Raw genomic sequence first — 17709 nt, forward strand, 5'->3', positions numbered from 1 at the left:
ACTAAAGTTTGAGTTAATACTTCATAATAAAGCATTATTAGTTTAACATTTATAAAAAGAGAAAAGTCCAAGAAAATAAACAAAATATCAAGTAGTGAAAAAGACTAAATCCAAATAATCTCACGTACCTGATGGAGAATTATGGGCGGAGGTCAATGATTTGGATTTAGAATCAGAAAGTCGAGAAATGCTATTAGCTCTAGTTCTAGCAGAAACTTTACTACTATCTGCTGATGGTGTTAATCTTCCACTACTTCTAATGATGGCTTCTGCAGTACGAGATGAGGCAGCGCTTCTAGTTATTGTGGCTTCAGAGTCACTACGTGCTGATAAAGAACCGAGCCTAGTTCTGCGTGGTTGGGCAAGTAAGTCAATTCTGGAGATATTTCTCCTTCCTGAGGGAGGCTTTGATGTAGAACTTGTAGTGGACACTTCAGAAGCCACTGAAGCTTTATCTGCATCGGCAAGTTCACTATCTGAGGCTTCACCAAGTCGTGCTCTGCGCAAGAGAGAAGTCCTCGTGGGACGGGGTCTTGGAAGAGTGATTGATTTACTGGATTGCCCAGTTGTAACAGGAGAGATCTTTGATTTAGCTGACTTACTGCCTTCCATTTTGGAATGTAAGAGTTCATCTGCCGATGTAAAATGACCCCTTCCATGTGATTTGCCAGAATAAGTTTCTTGATCAGATGACAAGATATCAGATATAGCAGAATGAGGTACACTAGATGTTTGGTCATCATCTGTTAAATCTACTGAAGGTTGCCTCATTCTTCCACTGGGTTGCACAAGTTTACGACCCTCTGCTCTTGAACCAGCATCTGAAGATCGGCTTTTAGTTTTCTTGTCTATCTTTTCTCTAGCATTTGTTGCAGAAGATTTTAAAACATCTTTGGAAGGAGAACTAGTGGAACATCTATCTTTATAGAGGGTAGTAAAGCTCTTTCGCTTTTGAGTGGTTTTTCTTTCAGTGTCACCAGTAACCAGACTGATTGTGCTAGCAGTGTCTACATCTGACTCGGGTGATATAGAATTATCTCTGTTATAGCTAGGAGTTTCAGGTCCTTCATCTGTTTTGTTTTCTTCTCGTAATTTAGCTTCAAGGAACGCCATTACTGCTTCTGTGTCTTTTAAAATAAGTGTTGTATCCAGACTAGAATCAGTGTCCACAGAATCACTTCTCTCACGTATTCTGTTTGTGGAGGTTAAAGAAAATGAAGGGGGAGTAGATCCAGTTTGCTTATTAATATGAGGAATAAGTTCTATAGGTATATTTGTGCTAGGTTTATCTATAGTAAAGCTGCCTTGTCTCACTAACGGTTTTGAAGATTCTTTCTTCTCTCCTCCAAATCCTTTTGGAGTTTGGCCTTTTATAATTTCCTCAGTTTTTTTTCTTTTCCCTTCACTTTGTACAATCTTCATTTCTGCTTTACTTGTGGAATGTCCTGGGGCTTTTTCTTGATGATTATCCAACATTTTATGTGGAGTAGAAGTCTCCTCTCTACCTTTCTCAATTTGATTGGCAAGAAGTTTAGCTGAAGACACTTTAGTTGAAGTCCTATGTGCCTGCTCCTTTTGCTCTTGCTGTTGAATTTTAGCTAAAGCTTGCTTTACAACTGAAGTTTCCCTGACAATTTCACTTTTCTCTTTACTGAAAGAAGAGCAGCTAATGGGGTGAGAAGACACTTTGTTGTCTCCACCAGGTTTAGAAGAAAGGCCATTCATTGTCCTGTTTGCCTTAGCCATGCTCCTACTACCTGCATCTTGTGGCATTTCTTTTTGGGACGCATGAGTTGGAGTTTCTTTCTCTTGAAGTTCTGTGTCTTGTTTTTCACCTATCTCTGATCTCTGATGAGGTGTAACCTTTGCTCTTGAACTTTCAGTGGCTTTTTCCTCTTTTGGAAGCTGTGGAAGTGTTCTCCTCTTTCGCTCACCTTGGCTAGTCACAGAAGTGGCTGAGCTAGTACTTCTAACTGAAACACCAGATTCACTGATATCAGTATCTAAAAATGGAATGAAAAAAACCTTTTGGAAATCAGTGACTGAAGAGCAAATCTGCCAGTGGAAATATGCATTCTTAAGGCTACATACAAGTAATTAACAGAGGACATTATTTCTATTGCACAGAGAATTGGAACTTCGTCTTATGTGAAATTACATTTTAAAAAGTCCTCCTAAACCACGACACAATAGATTATGTAAACCAGTCAATTACTTTCACCAATCTATTAGTCACAGAACAGACCTTTTAAGATACTGGAGAAAAATATTATCTATTAATAAAAATACTTTTATGCTACAGTATGGCACATGAAGGTTCTGATAGAAACAAGGGAATATTTCACTCTGTGACAAGCTTTTGTAGCTCACATCAAAGCACTGATATGAAATGAACATCTCTCAAAGTAATGGAATTCTTGTGCGTGTCAGCTGTTGTTTCCTACAGGGATCCCCTAACAACCAAATGCACAGAGCTACGTATTATCTTTAAGCAGCTTCTTCCCTGGAACATGGTGTGTTGCATGGTTGGGCAAAGGAAGGTGAAAAACTACAGTGGCAGTAGGGCAGGAATAAGAAGAGAGAGAGCCATCTTCTTCTCTCTTGGTCCTGGTATCTGCTTGCTAACAAACAGGCTTATTTTCTTTTCACAACTGGCGAATTTTGGCTGTGACCGGATAGTAACCCACTTGAGGACCACCTTGTGTTCATGACCACAAGATTGAAAATCTAAGACCAGAAAATTGGCTCTCAAACTGTTGAGTATGGGCCACCAATAGCCCCCAGTCTTTCCTGGCTGTATACACAACTAAACAATTTGAAATTCAAGCAGAGTAGGATTTGGGTGATAGATAAAAAAGTGGGTCTACGGGAGACACTCTTGGTGGAAATGGTCTGCAGAATGAAAAAGCTGGAGATCCACTGTGTCTAGATCGGGAAGGGCAAACTATGTCCCACAGGTCAGATCTGGCCCATCAGGGCTTTCAATCTGGCCTGCGGGATTGCCAGCCCTGTGGCGCAGCAGGGCTATGGCAGGCTCCCTACCTGCCCTAGCCCAGAACCGCTTCTGGAAGTGGCCAGCACCATGTCCCTGCGGCCCCTGGGGGAGGAGGAGAGCAAAGGGCTCCATGCGCTGCCCTTTCCTGCAAGCACCACCCCCCGCAGCTCCCACTGGCTGGGAACGGAAACCTTGGCCAATGGGAGCTTCAGAGGTGGTACCCACAGGCGAGAGCAACATGCGGCAGAGCCGCCTGCTCCGCTGCATCCCCGAGCCACTGCTGGACATGCTGGCCACTTCTGGGAGCGGCGTGGAACCAGGGCTGGTAGGGAGCCTGCCTTAGCCCCGCTGCCGCTCCAGAGCTGCTTGAGGTAAGCAGCGCTGGACCAGAGCCCACAGACTTAACCTATCCTGCACCCCGCACCCCAACCCCCTGCCCTGAGCCCCCTAAACTCCAGCTTTGAACCCCCTGCTGCACCCCTCCTACACCTCAACTCCCTACCCTGAGTCCCCTCCCGCACCCCAACCCCCTGCCCTGAACCCCTTGCTGCACCCCACACACCTCCTGCACCCCAACCCCCTGCCAAGCCCCCTCCTGCACTCCACTAGCCCTGCTGCACCCCATGCCCCTCCTACATACCAAGCCCCTGACCAGAGCCCCCTCCCACACCATGCACTCCCTCCTGCACCCCAATCCCCTGTCCCAGCCCTACATTCATAGCCCTGCATACAATTTCCCCACCCAGATGTGGCCCTCAGGCTAAAAAGTTTGCCCACCCCTGGTCTAGATGATCTAACAGGTCTTTTCTATCTTTACATTTCTAATTCTATGAAATGTTTAAGGACTTTTGTTTATGTTACTGGTACCCTGCAGGACCCAGATTCTTAACAGACTATAGAAATCATTAGAGAGACAAGGTGGACCAACTTCTGTTGTGAATGGGACAAGCTGCCAAACTCTGTGTAAGCTTCTCTCTCTAATATCAGGAGACTGACACAGCTACAATAAGTGCAAACAACTACAGAAGTTATGATACTGTGGCTGTTGTAAATGCACAGTAAATCTATTTTTCTCAGGACAATGATTAATTGTAAAGCTGCATTGCTGAAACAATCTGGTACTTCTTGAGTCTAGTAACTTCAGAGGGCTGTTACCAAACTCCAAATTACTTAAGTTTAAACTGTGTGTGTCATGAAGTCTGCTACAGTCTTAAAGCTCACGCAGGATCACAAAGCTGGTAGCACATGTTTTTAAATCTGGAGAGAAAAAATAGTAAGAAAAACAAAAAAAAGATTTACCCCTGTAAGTCTGAGAATAATGCCAGGAAAGATGGGACCTACCACTCCAGTACTTTAATTGTGTGGGCGTTCTAGGGTTTCCACTCCCTCTAGTCCTACACGCTATGCAAAATTGCTCTGCAGAAGATGGTCAGATTTCCACTTGTTTCCACTGCTTTCAGTCACAAAAAGTGAACACGTCCAACATGGAAGTTCAACAGCTCACTAATATTGCTCTATTTTAATTCTTTTGCTGACTTCATTTAATGCAAAAAGAAGCAATCAATGTCTCTAAGCATAGTGGCCTCATCAAGCTGATAAGACTAAATCTGCCCCAGCTCCTTTTTCCTCAGCTTTGTGTAATAAAGAGATCCTCTGTGACTCAATTGCTGGCTGGAATATGTACTTTGAGGGCTGTGTGTCATTTGGCCTTGCAGCCTGGAACCACATTGAAAAAATATTTTTTCTATGAAGCCCAGAGTCCTCAAAGTCCTGTTTCAGACATTGTTTAGTCCTCCATTAAACATCTTTCTCTGCCCACCTGAGAATAAGAACCATCAGCATCTCACTTATGTAAGACTCCATTTATTGGGGATCCTCCCATGACCAACTAACATGTTTTAAAATGTCCTTGTCCACTCTGTGGGCAAAAATCATATTTAACGTTGTGCTATTAAATACTGTTTCTAATACAACACATTTGCCCTGGGTAAACAATGTCAAACAGGAGGAAAAGGAGAGGGCAGTCAACTTGCAAAATACCAAGACAGCAAAGTGTTGCTGGCTAAAAGTTAACATGGGATTAAATCAATCTTAGTTTTGGTCTGCAGGCACCCAAAGACAATGACTGTAGACAGAGCCAATTGCTGGCTCTCAAATAGACAGTATAATGAATGAAGTCTGCCTCCATCCCAATCGGGGAGATTGACCAGGTTCAGGTGTCCCAGGACAGAGGGACTTTGAAATGGATAAAAGACTGTCTAATTGGGAAGAGATACTAACTGAAGGGTCAGACAAAGGTAGAGGCTGCAGGACCACAGTCTACCTTGTTCAGCCTCAATGCTAGGGAGGGCGGGGGGGATGCCTTTGACAAGGGTAAGGTGGCCACTCATGTTTCTGGAATAGCAGACATTCCAGTACTTCTGGGAACAGCATGGGTTCACATTCACTGGCATGACCTTGCACACACAGAGCATGCAAAGCCATGCTGCATGGGGGTCACTATTTTTAGGACTGCTCCATGCCAGCTGAGGTGAGTGGAGCAGCATGCTCTTAAAAATGGCATCCCCCATCCAATTTTGTCCCTGTACTGGACAGGGGACAAACCTCTCAATACTGGACCAGTGGCTTCCCTAGCCAAGGGTATGGGGTAGCACAACCTAAACTTGAAAGATAAGGAAAAGGTTTAGGTAAGATAATATGCAGTGACGGCTCCAGGCACCAGCACTCCAAATGTATGCCTGGGGCAGCAAAGCCGGGGGGGGCGCCCTGCCGGTCCCTGCGAGGGTGGCAGTCAGCCCACCTTCTGCGGCTTGCCTGCGGGGGGTCCGCCGATCCCGTGGATTCAGCGGCAATTTGGCGGCAGGTACGCTCAATCCACGGGACCAGCGGCCCTCCCGCAGGGAAGCTGCCGAATCCATGGGACCAGGGACTTCCTGCAGGCATGCCGCCAAAGGCTGCCTGACTGCTGTGGTTGGGGCAGCAAAAAAGCTAGAGCCGCCCCTGATGATATGCATGTAGGTGTTTTGCTTTTTCATTGCCATTGTTGTTTCCTCTGTTGTTTTCCTGTGGATAAATAAGTAGTACCCTGTTTAGAACAAGCTGTTCTCTGTCAATGTGCTTTCATACTGCTCTCAGGCTCCTGGATGGAGGGGCCAAAATCGATTTGGACCTTCTGAGGATGTAGTTTTGAACAGGGGTGCCATGACCTGGGGACCCTGTCTAAAAGGATTCCATCCTGAGAGAAGTACAGGTGGTGCAGGCCTATCACTTGGAAAAGATGTGCACGGAGAAACTGAGTGAGGGATCAAAAGTACAGCTCACTGTGGAATAATAACAGCCTACCATAAAGATTATTGGGGTGAAAAAAAACCAGTTACCTACCTTTCCATAACTGCTGTGCTTCAAGATGTGTTGTACATGTCCATTCCAATTTAGGTGTGCACGTGCCCCATGCACAGATGTTGAAGACTCCCCTCAGTGGCAGCCACTGAGGTGGTTCCCTGTCGCTATGCACCATTGCGTGCTGGTATAAAAGCAGAGCTGCCCGATCCTCCCTCAGTTCCTTCATACCGGACAGACTCTGACAGAGAGGGGAAGGTGGGCAGGTCACAGAATGCACACGTGCAACATATCTCGAAGAACAGTTATAGAATGGTAGGTAACCCTTCTTTCTTTTCTGAGTGATTGAACATGTCTATTCCACTGTAGGTGACTCACAAGCAAATATACATGGAGGTGGGTTAGGAGCCTACTTGAAGAATGATTGTAAGGTGACCCATCTGAAACTGGACTGATGGGAAATGCCATAATGAGAAGCAAAAGTGTGGAGTGATGAATAGGTTGCTGCTTTACAGATGTCTGTGATCAGCACTTGCACCAAGAAAGCTGCAAAAGCTGCCTGCATTCTAGTAGAATGTGTCAACATTCTAGCTGGCGGGATTGTATTAGTTAGTTACTAGCATAAACAAATGCACTAAGAGATCTGGGGTGAGATTCTCTGAGTGCAATATGGTTGGCCCTTATGTCTGTCTGCAATTGCTATAAACCACTAAATAGAAGATCTAATAAGATTTAATCCACTCCAGGTAGAAAGTTAAAACCCTTCTCACAGCTGCGTGAAGCTTTTCCTCATCCCTATGCACATGGGGTTTTGGAAAGAATGTGGGCAAATAAATTGCTTGGTTAACATGGAAATTAAAGATTATTTTCATGAGAAATTTTGGACGATAGTGGATATAAACTTTATTCTTATAGAAAACTGTACCAGAGTTCTCAACTTGCCCATCCTTTTGCCTGAGGTAATAGTCACCAAAAATGCTACCTTCATGGAAAGATGAAGGAGGGAACAAGTGGCCAGAGGCTCGAAGGGAGGTCCTATCAATTTTACTAGGAGTAAGTTCAGATCCTGAGGGATGGGGTCTTGTATATGCGGCTATAATTTGACCAAGCCCTTTAGGAATCAGGTGACAATGGGGTTTGAGAAAAGGGATCTATTATCCACCAAGAAGTGAAAGGCTGAAACAACTGCCATATGCATCCTATAGATCTAATAGTCAAACTCTGTTTTAGAGCTAGAAGATAATCCAGGGGTGTCCAATTCTGGAGAAGTGCTTCCACTTAGCCAGGTAATTCCTAGTTGACAGTTTTCAGGGGATGGCCTTGAAAGACCTGGCACAGACTCTGAAGGTGACAATCTTCTCTTGGGAGACAAAGCATTCCAGCGGGGTCTCTCTCCACTGAACACTTCGAATGTCTGCCTCTGTCTGGCTTCAAGACTGACTAAGTTCAGAGAGAAACTGAACTTGAGAAAGGCCTAAGCCTTTTCTTCAGTATGAGGGAGCAGTCCTGAGGACCAGCCGGCATCTCCAATGAAACGGTCTGTATCGAAGTTGATAAACTTGAAGCAATTTCTCCATGTGTTAATTCCAACAGGGGTCAAAGTGCTGCGTCCTCAGGCAAGCATGTAAGCCTCCCCACTCTGGTTTTTTTGAGTGGAGCTTGAATCTTTGCAAATGTGACATTTGTTACTAACATGGGATTCCCCCAAACATTTCAAGCGGCCAGATGTGGACAACTGACTGGCATGGGCTTTGCACAGATTCAGAAGGACTGAAATCCCACCAAATGAGGCATCATTCTGATACTGATATTGGAACCAAAAGATAAAAAGTGGTCAAAAAAAAAAAAATCACAAAAATGGAAACCTAGCACTAAAATGGTCTAAATTAACTATAACTAAAACCACTAATTTACAACAAATAGGATCTCTATATAGAAAGGAAAGAGGAAAGCACTTGAATTAACAAGTCTGGATTGCTCCAATAACTGTCAATGGAGGTAAGAAGGAATTGAGGTGTGTCAGGGACAGCTCCACTTCCTTTTACCAGCATGCAGTGTGGCAACAGACGATGCTAGAGCTATCCCTACGGGTACCACTGAGGGGAAAAAATCTCAGACATTTCTGCAAGTGAATAGTTTTGGGACCAGGGAGGCTTTCCCCCAAATGGTATACTAACTATAACTACTAAGCTAAAATATAAAACTATTTACAATGAATTTACTTTACAGGTAATGCATGGAGTGAAGGAAGACATGATTCTGACTCAGGCCATGCAGCGGCAAGGAACTGGAGAGGCATCAATCCTCTTCTACCCTTGGAATATGAGGGAAGCTACTGTGTATATGTGGGTCAGCGGATGCTGAAAAATTTCTGGACTCACAGGGAGCAGCACTCAAAAATATATATTTAGACATTTCTACAATAAATATTAACCACAGTAAAAGTAGAGAGAAATATTCATTTTACTCAGCATTTCCAGTAACAGCTCTCTACACACTACCCTTTGCAAATGTGCTAGTTGCTGGTACTGTGTGTTGCGGAATGCCAGGTGCTAAATACTTCTATTTTTAATATGTTTCTGTTGTTATCTGAGACCAAAGAAATTTTAACTTTGTATCTTGGTAAGAATTACAAAGTCAGCCATTTTTCACAATGAAGTCATGCACACTAACTCCTAAATTAGTCCAGCAGAAAATTCTTCCAAGACATTATCCCTGCACTGCAGCCAACATGATTGCTAGAGAATACTGTGCTTTTAGGAAAGCAGCACTGCTTTAGGGTGGAATTTTGATATTACATTCATTTCAGTGTCATGAACAAAAAACAAACAAAAACAAACAAACAAAAAGCAACAAAAAACCAGACATGCCTTGGTTGCAAGACAGCAATATAAAGCACTGGAGTAGTAGCTCATGAGTTCCTAGTCAATTAATAGTATGCTCATTTCAACAGTTAGAAAACTCAGTGAGACTATATCGCCCTTTGATTTTCAGTCCATTTTATAGCAATGCTTCAAGATAGAAACAGCTATATAAATGTGTAATATTTACAGTAAGAATTTAAATACATCATTATCATCACAGTGTTTAAGAGCTTTAGTGATAGACAAGGACCCAATTGTGCTAGCACCATAAAACAAAGAACAAAAAGAACCTGGGCAGGATTTTAAATTTATAACTTTATAAACCTTGCACTAGAACCTTTGATTTTCAAGTATCTGTGTTTAAATAATCAACCCTGTGTTCTGCATTGAACTTTTACAAATAAAGGTGAAAAGAAGAGAAAAAGTAAACAAAGAGATCACCTCCTTCACAGTCAAATATATGTTTTAATGCACAACATGAGGAACAGCATATTTCAAATAAACAAGTCTGGCAAAGTTGTTAATAAAAGAAGGAAGGAGCCTGAACACTTGCCACTCAGAAGAGACAGGATAATGTGGTATGGCAACTGCATAGGCGTTCTGATGATAGCAATATCAAATTATGCTTAGAATGTTTATTTAGACCGTACAGTTGAAGTTTCAGGTTGACTGTTTACTGTTCAGTCCACTGACGCTCAGTGGGAAGGGGTATATACAGGGAAGTATACTAATAAAAAGATCCGACAAGCTTACCCAAACTGAATCTTAAATGAATGTCTCCTTTTATATTTTCCCAATACAGGTACCAATAACCTTTTCTCTATACTGTTCGGCCTATTTTATCATTATATAAAAGCAGAGCTGTCAAGCAATTAAACAAATGAATTGTGATTAATCGCACTGTTAAACAGAATATCATTTATTTTAATATTTCTGGTTATTTTCTACATTTTCAAATATATTGATTTCAATTACAATACAGACTACAAAGTATACAGTACTCAGTTTATATTTATTTTTTATTACAAATATTTATACTGTAAAAAATAGTATTTTTCAATTCATCTCATACAAGTATTGTAATGCAATGTCTTTTTCATGAAAGTTGAACCTATAAATGTAGAATTATGTACCAAAAAAACTGCATTAAAAATAAAACAATGTAAAAGTTTAGAGCCTACAAGTGCACTCCATTCTACTTCTTGGTCAGCTAGTAACTCACACTCAGACAAACAAGTTTGTTTACATTTGCAGGAGACAATGCTGCCTGCTTCTTGTTTACAATGTCACCTGAAAGTGAGAACTGGTGTTTGCATAGCACTGTTGTAGCTGGTGTCACAAGACATTTACATGCCAGATGCGCCAAAGATTCGTATGTCCTTTCATGCTTCAAGCACCATTCCAGAGGACATGCATCCATGCTGGTGATGGGTACTGCTTGATAATGCAAAATAGTGCGGTTTGATGCATGTTCATTTTCATCATCTGAGTCAGATGCCACCAGCAGAAGGCTGATTTTCTTTTCTGGTGGTTCACGTTCTGTAGTTTCTGTATTGCAGTGTTGCTCCTTTAAGACTTTTGAAAGCATGCTCCACACCTTGTCCCTCTCAGATTTTGGAAGGCACTTCAGATTCTTAAACCTTGGGTTGAGTGCTGTAGCTATCTTTAAAAATATCACATTGGTACCTTCTTTGAGTTTTGTCAAATCTGCAGTGAAAGTGTTTTTAAAAACGAACAACATGTCCCTGGGTCTGCTATAATATGAAACCACATGGCAGAATGCTGGTAAAACAGAGCAGGAGACATACTATTCTCCCCCAAGGAGTTCAGTCAAAGTTTAATTACCACATTTTTTTAACGAGCGTCATCAGTATGGAAGCATGTCCTCTGGAATGGTGGCTGAAGCATGAAGAGGCATACGAATGTTTAGGATATCTGGCACATAAATACCTTGCAATACTCGCTACAAAAGTGCCATGTGAACGCCTGTTCTCCCTTTCTAGTGACATTTGAAATAAGAAAAGGGCAGCATTATTTCCCTTAAATTTAAACAAACTTGTTTATCTTAGCAATTGGCTGAATAAGCAGTAGGACTGAGTGGACTCATAAGCTCCAAAGTTTTACATTGTTTTGTTTTTGAGTGCAGTTATGTAACAAAAAATAACTGACATTTGTCAGTTGCACTTTCAAGATAAAGAGATTGCATTAAGGTACTTTTATGATGTGAATTGAAAAATACTATTTCTTTTGTTTACTATTTTTACAGTGAACATACAGTGTAATAAAAATATTATAAAGTGAGCACTGTACACTTTGTAGTCTGTGTTGTAATTTAAATTGATATATTTGAAAATGTAGAAAAACATCCAAAAATAGTAAATACATTTCAATTGGTATTCTATTGTTTAACAGTGCAATTAAAACTGAGATTAATCATGATTTTTTTTTCAGTTAATCGCATGAGTTAATTGCGATTGATTGACAGTCCTACTATAAGGACTAATTAAATATCAGACTAAAATATTGTGAAGTTTTTTTTTTTTGTTTTTGTTTTTTTAAGATTTAGCAGAAATGTAACTGATGATGAATCTATAGTACTGGTGATATTTAAACTATTTGTCTAGTTTTGTAAATAAGTCCTTCACTTCCATACACTCTTTGCTACAGAAATTAATGCAACAACAAATTATCCTACCGTTTTCTCGAGGAGCAGGTGCAGATGACTCCAACCTCATGTCATCCTGGTCATGTCGTGTATGATTAGCAGCCAAACTAGCCCACTGGGACACCCAACGTTTACTTCCAGATGCAGAAGAGCCTTCCTAAGAAAAAAAAGAAATAAGACAAGAAACAGCAGATTTTGCTTAAAAATATGTGATATAAAGTTGATAAACTGGTATATTATCAAAACACAGATGTGTTTGAAATCTTAATTATTTTCATGGAAAGTGCAAATATTAAAGGAACTTATTTTAATTTATTTTGGAGAATCCTAATGTTAATACTGGATTCACAGTCTTAAATCCTTTATTGCTCTAGACAGATGCAGAACAACTACAGGCTGGGCAGTTGTTCCCAACATTTTTCCACTGAGATGAATATTCAAACAATATATATTATGTGAAAGAATATATGCCTAGGTGAAACAAGATGATTTCATTCCTGAATTTAGAGGAAGTTGCTGACAAAGGTAGAGTTAGCAGGCTTTAACCACTTAAAAATTAATATATTTTTTTCAGGGGAAAAAACAAAAACAAAAGGGCAAGGCAGATTTTTTTGTCCAGAGTAAAAGAGAAGCTATTAAATTGATCCTGACAGGAAGACTAGTTTAAGGATTGGAGAAGCCGATAACTTGGAGTACTTCAAAAAAATAATGGGTATTAGTAGCATATGTAAACATAACTGCCTGAAGATAAAGGTGTCTGGAACTGTATTTCAGCATGAAAATGTGAAGTGACTGGAAAAGGTATCTGGCTCTGTGAATTATAAATAAACTGTATCGTTAAAGTCCAGTAACATAGCTTCATGTATGAACCAAAAGACTGAATTGCATTTTTGTAGCCAAAATAAAGGAAGCTGAGGACATTTTTTAGTATGGATAAAAATTAAATGATCGGGTTTCACAAGATAACCAGGATTGTCTTAGAGGTATCACTGTTGTCAATGTAAGGAAACAAAGATCTGGAAAGAACAGGGTCATAAAATATATTATCCTGAGAGAAACTATGCTTGAATAGCTTTGATTTCTATTTACTTAGCTTTCCTTTTTAATCAAAGTTCAGACTTTTAAAATTAGGCTTACATACAGGGCATGTCCTTATGTCTATGTGTTGAATTATATGACAATTTAATTTTACTGTTGTATAATTTAACATTATTCTGGAAAAGGTCTCTAAATACACAAATATAATACTGCTATTTCATCTAACATATCGCAGTATCACTGTCTGTGCATCTCACTCATTCACATAGCCCAACAAAAATCGTATCTCCTGAAGTTAATGAAGACTAATAGGATGGATACAAGGGGGGAGGGGATTGTGTGCAGGGAATTTGTCTTTAAGAGTCTAAAAAGAACAATTTTACTGACAATTTACATCTCCAGTGAAGATGGTTAACTCTAGCTAGACAACAGTGATAATCATAGATTAAGGTAGAGGAACTGAGACCCACAAATGTACCTCATGAAGAATCTGGATGAGCTACCTGCACTCTTGAGAGTTTAGCTGAATCTCCCTTGTCCACTGAATTCTTTGCACTTCCAATCAGAGTGCCAGTTACGGTCTATTGTGATGGTCATTTTCACACAAGAAACTGGACTGAAATTCCTACGTATTTCATCTAAATCATCTGACAGTCCTGAGACACTAGCAAATATCAGCAAACTATTTTACTGAGTGTCTAAAGTAAAAGGTTCTCTATTTTATTAATTTTGAGTCAGCCCCAGTCACTCAATCCTTCTTTAAATGTTTTAAACCCCAAATCATTAATTTGTTTAGACTTCACACACAGAAATAATACATTTTAAAGAACAAAACAACTGAAAATCATTCTCTAATTTAATTGTCAAGATTTGAATTCATGGTCCTGAATTGCCCCTGCTGATGCAGTTGACATCACTAACACAAAAGAGTACAAAGAATGCTATGAATCTACCTTCCAACACTATTTTAGGAATGTGAAATGCCAGAGGAGCCCATCAGCCTGATCTTTGCCATTAGACAAACCAGCAACTTGAATTCATTTTTCAAAATCAAATGTTACAAGTTTCAGTTCTACTTATAGAAAATGAAGGCAATTTTTCATTTACTTTAAGTGTGTGTATTACTGGCCACAATGGAGAATAAAATGATGGCAAGAAGAATGAAAGACTTTTCTACAACAGTTCATATATTGTACTGAATTACATAAGTAACTTGCAGCATTTTAAGACTAATTGAAGAGACTTTTGTTAACATCTAAAAGATTCATCTTCCTAAACTTTATCCTAAGTTTATCTTAAACTTTATTTACTTCATTTTCTCATGTTCCCATTAACAGTATTGTTTTTATTACAACACTAAAACTCCTGCCAAAATATGATATAAAGACCAATTAACCACCTGTGAACCATATGCTAAAGGGAAATCTGAGTAGCTCAGCCTATACTACCCATAAATCCTGGAACTTAATCACCTTTATCAGAAGTCTGAACTCTATCATTTTGTAGAATAGGATATTACGGCCAGCTTTCTCTGCCCCAAAAATTAATTATAACAAAATGAGCTTTATATTTTACTCTCAGAAGACAATTAAATTAGTTACACTGCCAACATATAACTCCTACTTTTTATGTAGTATTCAGGGCCACAGGTTATGTTGCTGAACCTCTGCTATAGTATTGTGTTGTGAAGACAGTCACATTAAGCAGCTTATCTTCCTTCTTAAATTTCTACTACAATAACAAATAGCTTATCAAAAGTGACAAAGTTACAAAATAGTTTTATTTTTAAGTTTAACATACATCACCATGGTGGAAAACAACCAATAGGACACACACATCAAAAAAATAAAGTTACCAATCCTATAGTTATTCCTATAAGAAATCGTACGAACAGCCTCTCAGGCTTCCAAATCACCAGGAAGACATCCTCTGAGCATCATCTTATACTGCATAAGGAGTTTCCAGATCCCCATTTCAGACAGTTTCAGATTTAAATTTGAGACTTTGACTGCTCAAGTGATTCACGTTGACTCAACTTTCCCTGGAGCATCAAACAACCCTTTACTGTGACTTTTAGCTCTAAACTCCATAGAGAGCAGCATATCTTCAGGTCAGATTTATGGACTATACACCAAAGGGTTGCTACGGACATGCTTCAGGTTTAAAGGACATGGCTGAAAAACACCTACAGTACGTAACATAGAACACCTTAAGTCATGCCAGAGCAGTTTTTTTAACCAAAAGGGAAAAAAAGTAACTGCCAGAGATTTCAGGCTGAGTGTTTTGGGTATAGGAATGGATCAGAGAATTTACTGACATCCAAATGGTTTGTTTTGAAGTGTCGAGGAGTTAATACAATGCAAGTATAAATTATAAAAATAAAACCTGTTTGAAGCATAGTGATTCAACTGTTCTAATACAGATGCAATATGCTAAGTAGTCATACAGAATATATTTACTCACAGCTTAGAATATTTACTAGCTATATACAACTACTATTACTTAAGCGAGCAGAAAAAGTGAACATAGGCATTCAGAGCTGCTCAAGACCATGATATCATCAAACTAGTACATGTGAACCTGAAAGTAGAGTACCAAAATTTTAACAAGACTGCTTCCATTTTGTGCAAAAAGTGAAAGAAAACCAGGAAGTAAAAGAGCAGAGACAAATTTTATGATGTTAGTATCAAAGTAAAAGATTACAAAACTGTAGTTAGTCTAAAATAATCTGACTGCTGAAAATTATGTTCAAACTGTGGGTGAAAGCAATAAATCCTAATCTCAAACTGCTTAAGTAATCACATTAATCAAATTAATAAAAAAAATGTACCTTGTTAATTTTCCCACCAAAAACTCTCTAAATGTTCTAAAAAATTTTATTAGCTTTTTTCCTTAAACCATGCTGACCTCTAGTGGCAAGGGGCTGCTGTTTAATATAGAAAATACAAGTGTTTTAAAATATTGTTATTGAATGGTTGGACTCAGAGGCTGAGCAGTTCATTCTTTATTCAATAATTAACAACTAAGATGCAATAGTTTTAAGTTAAGAAGTCAAAGAACTACATATAATCAATCCAAATCTTTCACTCACTCCATTCTGTTTTATTTTGTTCCATTCACTCCCTCAATTTCAGCCAATCTTAGAATATTTAACCATTGCCATGAAATATAAGGTTGCTATTCTCCTCAGTGAAAGATGCCAATTTCACTCCTTCATTTGGATGTATATCTTCTTCTTGATGTATTACAAGCACTTCAAACTTAACACATCTAAGGTGAAAATTATCTTTCCACCCAGAAAATCCTTCTGCACCGTCTGCATGACTATTGACACCACTTTCACTCTTCCCATCACCCAGACTTGCAACACGCATCTATTTTTTAACCCCTTTCTCCTTTTCATTCTACTCTCATATCCTGGCCCTTGTCTCATCCTGCCTCTTCATCTATGTCTCCAAAACTTATGTTTATTTTTTTCTCTCTAATACAAAAACAGTTTTAGTATGTATTCTGGTAACTTTGTACTTTAAATACTGTAATCCTCTCTCTAGTTCATCCAAAAGGCTATTGCCATGATCATATTCCCATCCTCCAGATGCTTGAATTTGAACTAGCTTCTCTTTTTCTTTTGCTTAAGTACAATCTACTTCTACTTTCAAAGCCTTCCTGACTCCTTCCCCAACAACAACTGTCTTCATCTCTTCCTGAGTTCACCTTCTTTGATATCACCCTTTGTGGCTTGGAAAAGCCTCATAAATAAAGCTGTGTCAAAAACCGTCCATCTCCAAACATTTAGAAACCTACTAGTTCTACTAAGCATTATGACTATCAAGAGACGGTCTGATATTGCAAACTAAAGTACACCCAATTTTAAAACTCCACCAGCATGAAGGGATTTAAACCTGCCCTAAACAGGCAGATGAGGATTCCTGTGCAGGAGAGAATCCACAACTGGCATTTGGCAGCATAGGTGACTCTATACCAGCCACTCCTCACCACTCCAGCATAGATGGAGTGTGAACCTCTTCAGAATTACAGGGGGTGACACTGATCTCCAGCCAACATTATGGTCCTTGGAGGACAGTTATTAACTGGCACAGTTTGGAGCGGCTTTGAAGCTGCTCTAAACTATGTTGGGGATGGCAGACAAACCCAAGAGTATGCAGCAATAAACAATTCCTTTGCAGCTCCTTATTCAGCTGTGCTCAACATTCCCTGGTCACAGCTGAGGATTCAGCCCACAGTAATCAACTCAAATGAACAGACATAATGGAGTCAGTTTAGGAAACAGTGTTAGACTTCATTCTGCATCTTTTGGCATTGGTTAAAATCAGGTACATATTATCATTATGGCATAATCCCCTTTTATCTGCAAATAAACTAACACCTGCCTAGAAACTCAAGCACAAAGAACATTACACACAAACACACACGCAACACTTGGCTATGCGTGCAGTTAAAGAAAGACAAAAAATTCTTCCCCCTCTTTAGATAGTATTGGAAGATGGAGAGGACCCAAAGGAGCTGAAGAAAAGGAAACAGGAAAAAACACAGTCAGTGGGTTTACAGCTGAAAGTAATGGAACAGGACAAAATAATATTCTCACAGTCACTATTCAAGCATACATTTTAGATATACTATGTATGTCAACATCATGATCTCAAAGTAACTAACATACCACCAAACAAGCAGACTATGGTAGTTTCTTAGCAATTAAAAACAACTTATTTGCACTAGTAGCTGGTAAGCACACAGACACGTGTCAAGGTCTTATTTAATAAGAACTTAATAAATTTCGACTGACCTCT

General features: G+C 39.6%; 1 protein-coding gene across 8 annotated transcripts in view; it reads right to left on the reverse strand.

Annotated features, from left to right (window-relative positions):
- The window catches only part of CEP170 (centrosomal protein 170), a 120584-nt gene that overhangs the window by 42981 nt on the left and 59894 nt on the right, over positions 1–17709 (reverse strand). For all 8 annotated transcript variants that reach the window (XM_030556995.1, XM_030556996.1, XM_030556992.1 and 5 more), the window contains 2 exons: positions 11894–12020; positions 129–2003 (listed from right to left, as the gene is read on the reverse strand). In XM_030556995.1, the coding sequence (XP_030412855.1) occupies positions 129–2003; positions 11894–12020 (2002 nt within the window). The remainder of the gene's footprint in view (positions 1–128; positions 2004–11893; positions 12021–17709) is intronic.

Source organism: Gopherus evgoodei, chromosome 3, assembly GCF_007399415.2.
Source record: "Gopherus evgoodei ecotype Sinaloan lineage chromosome 3, rGopEvg1_v1.p, whole genome shotgun sequence".
Taxonomy (NCBI): domain Eukaryota; kingdom Metazoa; phylum Chordata; order Testudines; family Testudinidae; genus Gopherus; species Gopherus evgoodei.